Raw genomic sequence first — 12,098 nt, forward strand, 5'->3', positions numbered from 1 at the left:
TACACAGGTCAAGTGCCCAAAGTGCAGATTGCTAATTACAAAATGTTGTAAATGGACATACAGCGGAACGCCGTCAATACGACCATCTTCGCGGTCGGATTAAGGAGGTTGTAAAACTATAGAAATGAATGGACTTTCAATTCGTTCTCGGCACACGAGGTGGTCGTAGGGCAGGGTCCCACTGTACAACTAACTTCAGTTATTTCTATATTTTTTTCAGTCCTTTTTCTGAACAGAACAAGACTGATAGGATTAACAGTGATTCCAGCACATCTGTTAGTTCTGGTGTGATATCACTGTCAACAAGTCGCAAGACATCCGGGAAATTTGACGAACCTGTAGTGATCATCTTACAAAGCAACAAGGTTAGACACAGGAAGACTGTCAGCCTTTTATTTTCTACTTTCATTGTTGCAAACTAAGTTGTCTTCTGTTTGAGGTTTAATGCTTAACAGAGCGTTTGCTTATATATTTTGTCTTTTAGAGTGACCACAATCTGTGTGTTTTTTGGAAAATCGAAGGGTATGTTTATTGTTCTGTGAACACTTATGTGGAGCCATTGAAAACTGTGAAATGCTTGCTTCTTTTAAGCTTCATCTGTTCAAAAGTCAAGACATAAAAGGTGTTCTCCATGTCCACTTTACCCCCCTTCTCCCCCTAAAAAAGAAAGTTCAACGAACTTTCGTTCCGGTGTCCTATTTCGACAAAAATCTGCGAGAAGTTAGAACTTCGTCGAAATTCGATTGCATGGCAACTAAAAATTGCCAGAATACTGGAAACACGTTTGACTGACAACTGCTTGTTTACAAACGCATAAATTGTATGTAATTCGATTCTCCTTCAGAGATTTTAATTTCAGATATTCTTAAAAGTTGAAGCAAACGGTAAGCGTCAGCACTGCGTGAAATAACAAATATAAGGCGGTATAGGACACCGGCGTATCATAAGGACTGTGTAAAGACCAGTATACGTTTGATTTCTTAAACTTTTGTATACGGAATCCTGGCTCTAGTGTTTAGGATCCGTATTTCTTCTTCAGTTGGTATACCCTGACGTATGGTGTTATACGGACCTTAACACTTCATGCCACGTCCTTATATTTTCCGTATACAACCTTGTGTACTGTCAGTGTACGACTTGTTAAGGGATCATATGCCGATAATTTCATGCAATGGAGTGCTACGCAGTTGAGTTTCTTACCCCTTCTTGTTTTCTTTCCAGGGATGCAGGTTCTTGGTCAAAAGAAGGATGCCATGCAAACTTTGTTAACTCTACTCACACTGTTTGTCACTGTTATCATTTGACAAGCTTTAGTGTTCTCATGCAGTACACGCGGGATTCCCACAGTATCGAGGTGAACCACTCATTTAAAGTAAAAAGAGAATTTCATAATCATTTGAGTGTCATATTAACCAAACCCAAAGTAATCACTCTCGCCAAAGACGTGCACAATGGGCTCAAACAAAACAAAAGAAAAGAAAAAAAAAAGAAAGAATGGCAAACCAATCGCATGTCACAGCAAATGCATCTAAGTCGTCTCAGCAAGGAGAGAACGAGTGCGAACAAGTCAACATTTGTTTTGGTTTAACTTCTTATCGGTTTAGAAAGTGGTGCGAGATTTTCTCACCAATCACAGGGCGACTGAAGTAAAGCACAACCAAAGCAAACGTTAAACATTTTCAAACATTCAAAATGGGCTAGACAAAAAAAAAATACAGTTCGACTAAATTAAGTTTAATTTCAATCAAATAAATGCAAATTAAACTTACAGTGAATTAGTGTTGTATGTTTTGTTGTCGTTTATGCCACTGCATTTCATAAACAAAGGTTAGAAAACAGTTCTTCTATGAACGGTTTCAAACGAGCATTTCCAATGTCTTGGTAACCAAGCGTTTTTCTTGGAAGCTAAGGCCCGGCAGCTAAGCGCTTGGTGAACACAAAGCGCTCAGCCACGCACTGTAATGACTGGGTGACACCATTACTACCGGTGAAGCTAAGTTAACATTCTCAGCATAAATCGTTAAAAATAACATCACAAATTCAACATGCACGATTTGTTGTGCAATCTTGAAGCTCACCTACCAACCAAAGTAGATGTTTGTGCTTTGCGGTTAAAATTAAACACGAGTGCCTTCTTTTCTTTCATTCTAGAAATCTGATGAACTTGCCTTGAGTCTCATCACATATGTTGGCATTGGTATATCTCTTGTGGCATTGGTCATCGCTCTTGTAACTTTCTGCTCCGTAGGGTAAGTATACTTAGTTAATTAATTTTGCTTTGCAATGCGGTATTTCACGAATTCAGTCCTGCATGGGAATTATTAGGGAGTTTACCCTCCTCGAGTTTAAGAAGCGCTATTAGGGACTTTAAAAAACCACAACGGCAACACCAACGAAAACGTCGCTTGAAGATATAAGTTCGCGTTACTTGTACTTCTTCGCGATCAGTATTCCAATTCGTTTAACTTGTACAGTGTGGCCGAACTATCCAGTAACAGAACAGGTGGAAACGGCGTTCAAGTTGAGACAGAGATTGAAAATTTCACCGTCATGAGCTCACGTTCTCCACAAAGCCTCGAATTTAGTCATTCCACGTTGTGCTTTGGCCGAGCACGGTGGAAAAGTCAGTGTACCAAAATTCATAACGCACGAGCAGGGTCTTTGTGTTTCTCATTATATCCTATTGTTTTGTAGCGTTCTCGTTGTCGTCGCCGTTGTAGCTTCTTAAACTCCCTATTAGGGCGACGGCAACGAGAACGTCTTAAAACAATAGGATTTAAGACAAAAACAAAGGCCGTGCATGTGTGTTTAAAATTTGGGTGCATTTCTTTGGCGTACTCGGCCAAACAACAATGTGAAATGTCCAAATTCAAGGTTTTGTGCAGAACGCAAGCACATGGCGGAAAATGTTTCACTCTCTGTCTCAATTTGAACGTCGTTTCCACCTGTTCTGTTGCTGGATAATTCGCCCACATTGTAGAAGTTGAAAGAATTACAATAATCGCGAAGTAGTACAAGTCATGCGAACTTAATTTTCAAGTGAATTTTTCGTTGGCGTTGGCGTCGTCGTTTCTGAAAGTCCCTAATGACACATTTTGTACCGTCATTATAAAATTAAACTGTGGAAATTCAGGATTGCTTTTCCATCCCCTTTCAGTAAATCAAATTATTTTTTTAAAGTTAAATTCTTAGCCACTCCCTTGTTAGAGCAAAAAATATAAGGGAGCTCAAGCAACGATGTCGGCAACGGTAACGGCAACAGCAACGAGGACTCAATGGAAAAACAGGTTTAATGAGCAAAAACAATCGCTTTACAAGGGTGTTTTAAATGTGCAAAACAGCAACATGAAATGAACCAATTTGAAGTTTTGTGAAGAACGTGAGCACACGACGTTGAATTTTCATTCTCCTTCTTATCTCGGACGCCGTTCCAACCAATTGAATTCAGTCCTGATGAGTTCGGCACACTGTGCAAGTTGAACGACTTGGAATAATCACAACGTACTAATAAAGTGGGTTATATTCTCAAGTGACGTTTTCGTTGTCGTTGCCGTAAGCGTTTCTTAAGTTCCCAGATGTAAAATTTATGGTTAAGTTACTTATGCATCACGCTTCGACAAGGTTACAACGAAAGTTTAGTCAGGCCTGGGCCAATCAGCGTGGCAGTGAACCCGCTGGTTTCCCTTATTTCTTACTTTATTGTTCTGCACCATGATGTTACCAACAATCAGGTACATCGCTCATTAGAACCCTGATACGTACTGTGGAAATCAACAGATGTGAAAGAGTGTAATAACCCATGTTTCAGTCCAATTAACTCATTAAACCGGTCAAGATACATTGAAAGTCAATACTTCTTTTTTTTCTTTCCCACAGGTTCCTGAAATCAAATCGGAATTTTGCCCACATCAACCTTGTGTTGTCTCTCATCTTGGCTGAATTGTTATTTGTTTTTGGTATTGACAAGATTCAGTATCAGGTAATGGAAAACGCAGCTGCTAATAACCCCCTCCCCAGGGTGTACATGAGATTGATTTTTTCTACTGCTGTTGTTAATGTTAATAAGGATGCTTAGATAGAACAAATATCACTAACAATTTACAGAAAAGTGTGACCATAGGGTCACACGCCGACTTGTGATGGCGCCTCTGATAGAAGAGTGATCATTAAGTTGTTGAAGGAATCTGACTTATTTATTAAAAACACGCTTGGGTGATAAATCCTAGTTCCTATTCATCATCATCATCATCATCATCATCATCATCATCATCATCATCATCATCATCATCATCATCATCATCATCATCATCATCATCTTCATCATCATCATCATTATATATCTTCCATGTTCACCTAGTGGAGAGCGCTTGTGTCTTCTTCCATATATAAACCACTGTATAATGCAATTCCAGGGATCTGATTGGCTCAGCGGCCATAGTATATGAACCATTTATACCATGCCCGAGAAATAGTTCTTGAAAAGCGAAATCAGCAAGATCAAGTAATATTTCTTGATTGTATTTATTAAAACAATTATTCCACTCACAGTTGTTGGATAATGACAGAGATGATTATAGCCAACTCGGCACTACGCGCCTCGTTAGCTATCTTATCATCTCATATCCAAGGCGCGCGCTAATGATTGTTGATTAGATACATGCTAAGAGCAACTTCGTTATGGCCTTGAATTGCTCTCAAAGAAGCCTTTTTCTGTCGTTTCATTGTTTTCGTATTTTCAGACAGCCTGCTTTGTTATTGCTGTGTTTCTTCATTACTTGTTTCTGGTCGCATTTTCCTGGATGGCTACAGAGGGAGTTATTCTTTACCTGATGTTGGTTAAAGTTTTTCCAACTTCCAGTGAAGGACCCAAGAAAAGACTGCTCTTCATTTGCTCTTGGGGTAAGTTGCCTTGTTATGAAAGAGTTGTAGGTTGGCGTAGAGCCGCTTATCGATTTGGCAAAAGAAAGATATTTTTCTATAAAAAAATATGTTTTCATAGCTATGAGTGTTCTTAGTGGTGACACAAAGTTCTCGAAAAGGAAGGCAAGCTGAATTAAAGGGTTTTTTTTTTACATCCAAAATGTAAAACAGTATTAGCTCAAAAGTAGCCGAATTTTACATTGGACATGTTTTCATAGCCACTCATTCAACATTCTTTCATTGAACAAGCAATTGAACCTTACCAGCAAAGATTGCTGAAAATAGGGCCTTCCACTGATCAGGTTTTCGCGGTTGAAAATTAACAATATTTTCTTCATCAACATTTTTTACATTTTGGGATCTAGTGATGGCGATAAGGCTTATAAGGCTGCGTGCCTTTTTAATCTGTTTTGACCAATATTCTCAATATTCTCCAACAACTATTTTGAGTACCTGCTTGGTTAAGACGAAGAGGCACTGGGACTCTGAGTCATCGAACGCCAGGAATCTTCTTTATTTTACTATCCTTGTCTACAGCTCGCACTGCACTCGCGCCCACTGGTAAGGTTAAACTTACCTGTCTGAGTTATTGTCGAGCCAGTCTAGAAGACATTCCCTTGGAGGAATGGTTGACGGAAGGACTTGCTTGGGTCTGTTCTTCCAAGTACAACCGGAGCTATAAACCCAGCCTTGCTGACTACCAACTACTAAGAAATTACATGACACGATTCACCTAAATTTATCGATGCTGTGTTGTGAAAATATTTGCAGTTCATCGTTAGAGAGTGACCAGATGGTACTTTTATGGATAGATGATTAGGAGTGTACTTAGCCTGTTTCTATCATACTTTTATGTTTTAGGAATTCCTACAATTCCTGTGGCTTCAGCTATTCTTATTAATAAACAGGGCTACACAACTGAAAAACAGTAAGAATTTCCTTTATTTGTTACTTATTAAATAACATCAACACTTTACAGGGGAGACTGCTTATTTCTTTTTCCTTTTTGTTTGTCCTTTCTTTCTTTTTCTATTGGTCTTTCCTCTGTATAGATCGCTTTACTAAGAACTAAGAACTGGTTCCAGGGATTTGATTGGCTTAGCTCTGCAGCGACCATTATATATGAGCCATTATACTATGCCCGAGAAATAGCGATTATTAAATTGTCTTCTGGTTGCCATCTCAAAGCAAAATCAGCAAGATCAGCAATATTTATTGCTGATTTTTAATATGCAACGATAGCCATGCCAACGAGGCGCTACGTGCCTCGTTGGCTATCTATCATCTCGTATCCAACGCGCGCTCGTGGAATAATTATACACTCCAAAACAATCCTCAACTTCTAAGTATGTTTGCAGTAATAATGACAGTGATATTGAAATCGTTAATCTGCTAACTGTGTTAACATTTTCTATTTCCCTCGTCAGCTGCTGGTTGTCTGTGGAAGAAGGGTTCGTTTGGAGTTTCATTGGTCCTGTTTTGCTCGTATGCGTGGTAAGGTTATTTGAAAACAGTTACATTAAATTTCGTCGCACGTACCGTCACATTTCCTTGGTTCATGTAGTGGTTCAGTATAAGCGCAGTGCGTCTGAATCCTGGATAAACGACCGTTCTCGGGTTTGGGAAACGTGCGGGTCACGAAAAGTATATTTTTAAACCGTTTTTTGCTTTAAATTGATTACTGGCATGGCATTTTTAGTGCAAACTTGACCAATGTTTTAGATAGAATTATAAAGACAGCTTTCAAAGTCAATAAAAATTGACTTCTGCTGAGAAACATTACAATGAACATTAATCACCTAAGGCACCTTTCGGGTCCTGTAAGTTATCAGGATCTTGAAGTTCTAGATGGGAACCCTCAGGTCTTTAGAAAGTCTAAGGAATACTGATTCCCAACTTTTGAATCTCGTTTAAGTGGCACTTGAATGTGGTTCTCAAGGATGCCTTTGCAATTTTAAAACGTTCAAATGTTCATGTTTGGTTCTGCCATTCGACATGTTGTCGTTAATCCGCATGGCACGTTGAGGATTTGTTGTTTATCCAAGGTTTAATAGTGTGTCATTGTCATTTTAGGTAAATATCGTGTTTTTGGGGATGACGTTTAAAGCCATGGCAGACAGAACGTCCAAGCAATACGTGCGTAAACCGCCTAAGATGCGGTGAGAAAATTTATTACATTGATTTATACTAAATGTGGTGGTTATTAATGGCCATTAACTCTTCTCACACAATACAACATGCAAGAGTAATGTCTTGATAGTGTGTCGCCGGTGATACGAACAGAAAAAAAATACAATTCTCTATAGTGAGCCCAATAATATAAGCCCAATCTCGGCTTTAAATAGTTTCCATCGGGCGCTTAGAAAAGCGGATGTAAGTAGATTCTTCTCGAGAATGACAGTACAAGGACTTCCGGGGGCCACGAAAATGGCGAATGACGTAAGGTGGGCGCACAATGCAAACTGGGTGGGACAGATTTTATTTGAGAACGTACCGAGGAAATTATGTAGATAAGGTCGCTGTATAGTATAACGATAAGCGTTTTCAAGAGGGCTGTATTATAATGTTTGTTTTCAAAATCTCAGCAAGCTTAAGAGAACGTTTATGAAAGTACCCGTTTGGGGTGATTTTGTGAGCCTAACACCAGAACAAAATCCCTTGCACAAAAACATCTGTATAGACGTTATTTTACTCAATTTAACTGAATAAAAAAATATCCCCCAAAACTTTCTAAAATGCAAAGGATGAAGTTGTCTTTGTTATCCTCCAAATTATGGCATTAATCAGTGTTAGTTCTTTACCAATGTAAAAAATATATGCCTTTTTCTTTTCAGCTACTGGGTTAAGGCATGCGCAGTGTTGACTTGCCTGCTGGGCACCACGTGGCTTCTGGGATTGTTTTTCTTGGGCAAGTCCTCTGTTGTCATGGCGTACCTCTTCAACATTTTTAACGTTTTGCAGGTAATTTGGGATACAATTGTTTGAAGAAAATCAAATAATAGGTTTTGTTATATAGCTGGTTTTTCCTGTTGTAGCGGATGCATTCATTGGCTAGTTTGTGGTCACATGAAATCTAATACCGACATTGTTTCCCGCCAAAAGTCCATGGCGGTATGATGTTGTCGTTGCGCATAGTTTAGCGCGTTGTTTTCAAGTTTTGTGTTTGTTGTATCAAGTGAATGCGCGCTTAACGGAGTCTGTTCCACGCTTTTCGGGTTTGTCCCGTGTAGAAATTGCTCGCCTTATTGAAAACAAAGATTCCAAAAATACGCAGCTAGTGGATATAGACTGCCTTGTCAACATTTAGAGCCCTCTGTGGAGACAGGCACAAGATTTTCACAAAATATCAAAGGAAGGAATAACTTAAATGATCCCTTCGTTGACTTTGTGTTCTTCTCGTTTGATTTATTAAATGGATTTATTGGCTATGTAACAAATCACTCAATTACTTGTCCCTCGGGAAGCCAGTTAATTTTGTTCACCTCAAGTCTTAAACTCTCCTTCGAATTCGTGTCGGGAAACATTGAACTGTTTTAAAACTAACTGGTCTCCCCAAGGGACAAGTCATAAATAATTCGTTAGTTTTTAAATTGAAATTAAGTTTTAGTAGTTTACCTTGTTGTGTCTCATTTGGCTCTAGAAAATTAACTTTTTCTTTTCTTTTTTAAGGGACTGTTCATTTTTATTTTCCACTGCTTAGCCGATGAAAGGGTAGGTTCCATGACGTACAAGCCAAATGCATTGTTTTGGTTAATATTGTTAACGGCTGTGAAGTTTTTTGGTCATTCCTTTTTTTAATCCAATATTTATAATTTCTATTTTAGGTTCGTACTCAATATAGGAGAGTTATTTGTTGTCATGGAAACAGAAGGGAATATCTTCGAAACAAGTTGGTTGTGAAATCGGAACAGCACAAACATTCTCATTCTACTATGGTAAGAATACACATCTTTAAAATGAAGAAAGGCAAAGGGGTGTGGATAAAACGTGCAAGGGATAAGTTAAAAAAAAGCACTTGAATTTTTGAAGTTGAAATTTCTCGGAATGTGATGACAAAGTGAAACCGATTTTATACTTTTACTTTGCAGTCATCAAGATTTGCTGACAAGAAATCAAAATCGGAAGGTAAAGCCACTTTGTTCATGTTTTGCTTATTCTAGTCTGAATTCAGTTACTGTTGCAGTTAACTTGTGCTTATTTATGAAAATAATGGTGTTCCCCTCCTCCCCGATTTTAGTTTCTTTAGAGAAGAAGCCTTCATTCTGTGATGCTGAAGCTGTGGCAGTGACACGAGATTCCTCTGGAATTCTGTTTGCTGAGCAAGAACCAATCCAGGTATTGTGTGAGCTGTTTATTTTGGGAAAAATACAGAAGCTTAAGGACAGTGCCTACTTTTGTTACTGTGCATATATTCTGCGCATCTCGAGATACTCGGGTTTCCTATGGGAGGTGCCTTCTAATACAGGGATATTTTTGCGCGGTTTGAAACTATGTGGAGTTCTAAAGCAGAACTTACCAAGTGCTCTTCGTATCCAAAAGGAAAATTAGGGGTAACCATGCATTTCAGAGATAATGAAGCTTCAATTTGGAAAAAAATAAAACGCCAAACAATGCTTTTTATTTTTCTGCATCCTAGAATAATTGTTGCTTAATTATCCCTAAAAATGCCCCGCTACCCCCAATTTTCTTTCTGAATTCCAGTAGCCCATACTAAGATCTGCTTTTCCTGCATAGTCATAAACGGTGCGAAAACACTTCTGTATTAGGAGGCACCGTCCTTGAGAGAAGGTGCACATATTGTATGAATGATTCAATGACCCTCGCAGTTTGTTGCGCAACTATGAAGAAAAGAAAGCCCGAGAAAAATTCAGGCTTAATGGGATTGGAACCTGTGACCGCTGTGATACCGGTGCAGTGCTCTACCAACTGAGCTGAGCCAACTGGGAGCTGGTCATAATGTAAGTTCGTAATATACCCGTAGAGGTGATGAGACGAAAGTGAAATATATGCGATTCATACATTTAAACTGTGGATGAAACAATGAATAAGTGAATGACCTTCGTTTATTTCGCGAGCGCGCGTTTGATTTCAGATGATAGATAGCCAACGAGGTCCGTATCGCCGAGTTGGCTATAATCATCTCATATCCAACAAGTGCGAGTGGAATAATTGTTTTATTGATAACCCAATCAAGAAATATCGCTAGATCTTGCTGATTTCGCTAATTTCGCTATTTCTTGGCCATGGTATGATGTCTCATATTCCATGGGCGCTAAGCCAATGATCCAGTTTTTAACAACACCTGATAGAGAGAAAGACTGCCGTTTTTATTGTTCACCACCAAGTTTCTCCAGAGAAAAAGTCACCGAAACTGGCATTTTAAATTTACAGCTCAACAAAGGAAGAAAGAGCGAAAGGTTCAAATAAAAAGGAGGAATTAACACACAGCATTTTTTTTTTGTTAAAGAATTAGAATAAACAAATGCGAGGTTCTTTATGTAGGCGAATACTATTCATCTGAGAGTTTTCGTCGGATGGACTCTATCGCATGATGGCGTCTCTTGCCACACTCTTGTTACTTCACACGATCAGTTAAATCAATCATACTCAGAGAGAACTTGGTGTTGAAATACAACAGAGGAAAACGTGTCTCATAATCAAATTGATTAAAAAGAAGAAAGATCCTCGCAGTCATTTAACTTTTTCAGGCTTTCTTTTCGCAACTGCGAGGATCTTTCCGTTGTTCAAATATATGTTTCATATTTTCATAATCAAATTGATGTTGAAATATTGCAGGGCACTGACCGCTACCTGGAAATTCCTTCAATGCCAGTGACCGCTGACCAAGATAAAGAGAACTCAGAACTGACGCCGCCATTGGACATTTTTTCTGACGTTGACGAGACTGATCACCATGACGACGACGAGAAATCAGTTGATATGTTCTTTGAGGATATATCTTTGAGTTTAATCGACATTCGCAAGGACGGAACCAGCTCATCCCTAGATTGTAAATCGATTATTTCCAATCCACTTGAAAACATGTGAATTTGTGTTTTTGATTGCATAAACAACACTCTGAACTAATAGCCCAGTCATGTGACACTGAATAATCATTAAAATTAGGTGTTTCAATATGAAAGTAACTGCTGGCATTAGAGCTAGAAGAAAATACTGACAATACAATATAAAATCTGTTAAATTAGAGTAAAAGCCGACAAGAAATGAAAGATAACGGGTGTCATCCATATTTATGAATCCTGTCGACGTTTCCATATTTTATCCTGTAACTGTCAAACTTATGGTTGCAAGTGTTTTTTTCGCCTCGATGGACAGAGAACAATTTGACTCAAAGGTCGAATTATTTACCTCATAGGGCAGAGATTTTGACTCAACGGTCTAACTTATTGCCTAAACGGTCGAAGAATACAGTGAATGATCTGCCTCAACGAGCAAAGAATAAGATCTCTTTCCACGTACAATTTTAACCGACGTCTCAGTCGCAGGCGTGGATAGGATACTCCGGTTAATAAAGAAACAACCAACTGCGTATGCTTCCCATCTTACATCCGACAAATGTTTGGATTTTTTCCGCTATTGTAAAGGATAGTGTGCTGCCTCGCTAACGCTCGCCAGCACTTAATACAGTAGAAAACCAATATAACGAACTCCTGAAAAACGAACCATATTCGTGAACCCAAAAACAGTATGGAACAGCACCCCAGAATACGAAATCCCTGTTATAACGAATACATTTTACAAGTCCCTTGGCACGTCGTTGTATCGGGTTTCACTGTAACTGAAATCTGTTCATAATATGTTTGTCGATCCTTAAGATAAAAAAGTCTGCATAAAAGATAAGTTTTGAGTACTTCGTACTTCAATACATACAAAGTTTAAAAACTTTATCCAATGTAAATAAATAAATCAGTTGTGCAAAATAGACAGCAAATAGATTGACTGAGGTCTATAACCAACGATGCGTCCACTGTTATTTACATATAGATATATTTATATCAACAAAAAATTAATGTTAGTGATAATTTTTTAAAATAATGTAACTAGTTCTTACGCATGCCATTGAGTATTTGCAGGTTTTTGTTTGTGTCATTTCTGCTTTTGTTGTATGTGAAGTATCGGGTAAATCAAATATTAAATATACTCCTGATAAGAGCGCT

At 38.4% G+C, this 12,098-nt stretch overlaps 1 protein-coding gene across 3 annotated transcripts in view; it reads left to right on the top strand.

The window, feature by feature from the left end:
* LOC146466238 (uncharacterized) overlaps positions 1-12,098 on the top strand; it is a 40,037-nt gene extending 27,939 nt beyond the window's left edge. For 2 of the 3 annotated variants that reach the window (XM_085127597.1, XM_085127599.1), the window contains 15 exons: positions 221-365; positions 485-522; positions 1,222-1,354; positions 2,152-2,249; positions 3,877-3,979; positions 4,740-4,899; positions 5,782-5,848; positions 6,348-6,414; positions 6,994-7,079; positions 7,755-7,881; positions 8,590-8,631; positions 8,745-8,855; positions 9,009-9,045; positions 9,158-9,255; positions 10,717-12,098. In XM_085127597.1, coding sequence (XP_084983723.1) covers positions 221-365; positions 485-522; positions 1,222-1,354; positions 2,152-2,249; positions 3,877-3,979; positions 4,740-4,899; positions 5,782-5,848; positions 6,348-6,414; positions 6,994-7,079; positions 7,755-7,881; positions 8,590-8,631; positions 8,745-8,855; positions 9,009-9,045; positions 9,158-9,255; positions 10,717-10,968 — 1,564 coding nt within the window. In that variant the 3' untranslated portion in view covers positions 10,969-12,098. The remainder of the gene's footprint in view (positions 1-220; positions 366-484; positions 523-1,221; positions 1,355-2,151; positions 2,250-3,876; positions 3,980-4,739; positions 4,900-5,781; positions 5,849-6,347; positions 6,415-6,993; positions 7,080-7,754; positions 7,882-8,589; positions 8,632-8,744; positions 8,856-9,008; positions 9,046-9,157; positions 9,256-10,716) is intronic. The other variant, XM_085127598.1, reaches the window with a different exon arrangement.

This window comes from Pavona decussata, unplaced genomic scaffold, assembly GCF_977016875.1.
Source record: "Pavona decussata unplaced genomic scaffold, jaPavDecu1.1 SCAFFOLD_149, whole genome shotgun sequence".
Lineage (NCBI taxonomy): Eukaryota > Metazoa > Cnidaria > Anthozoa > Scleractinia > Agariciidae > Pavona > Pavona decussata.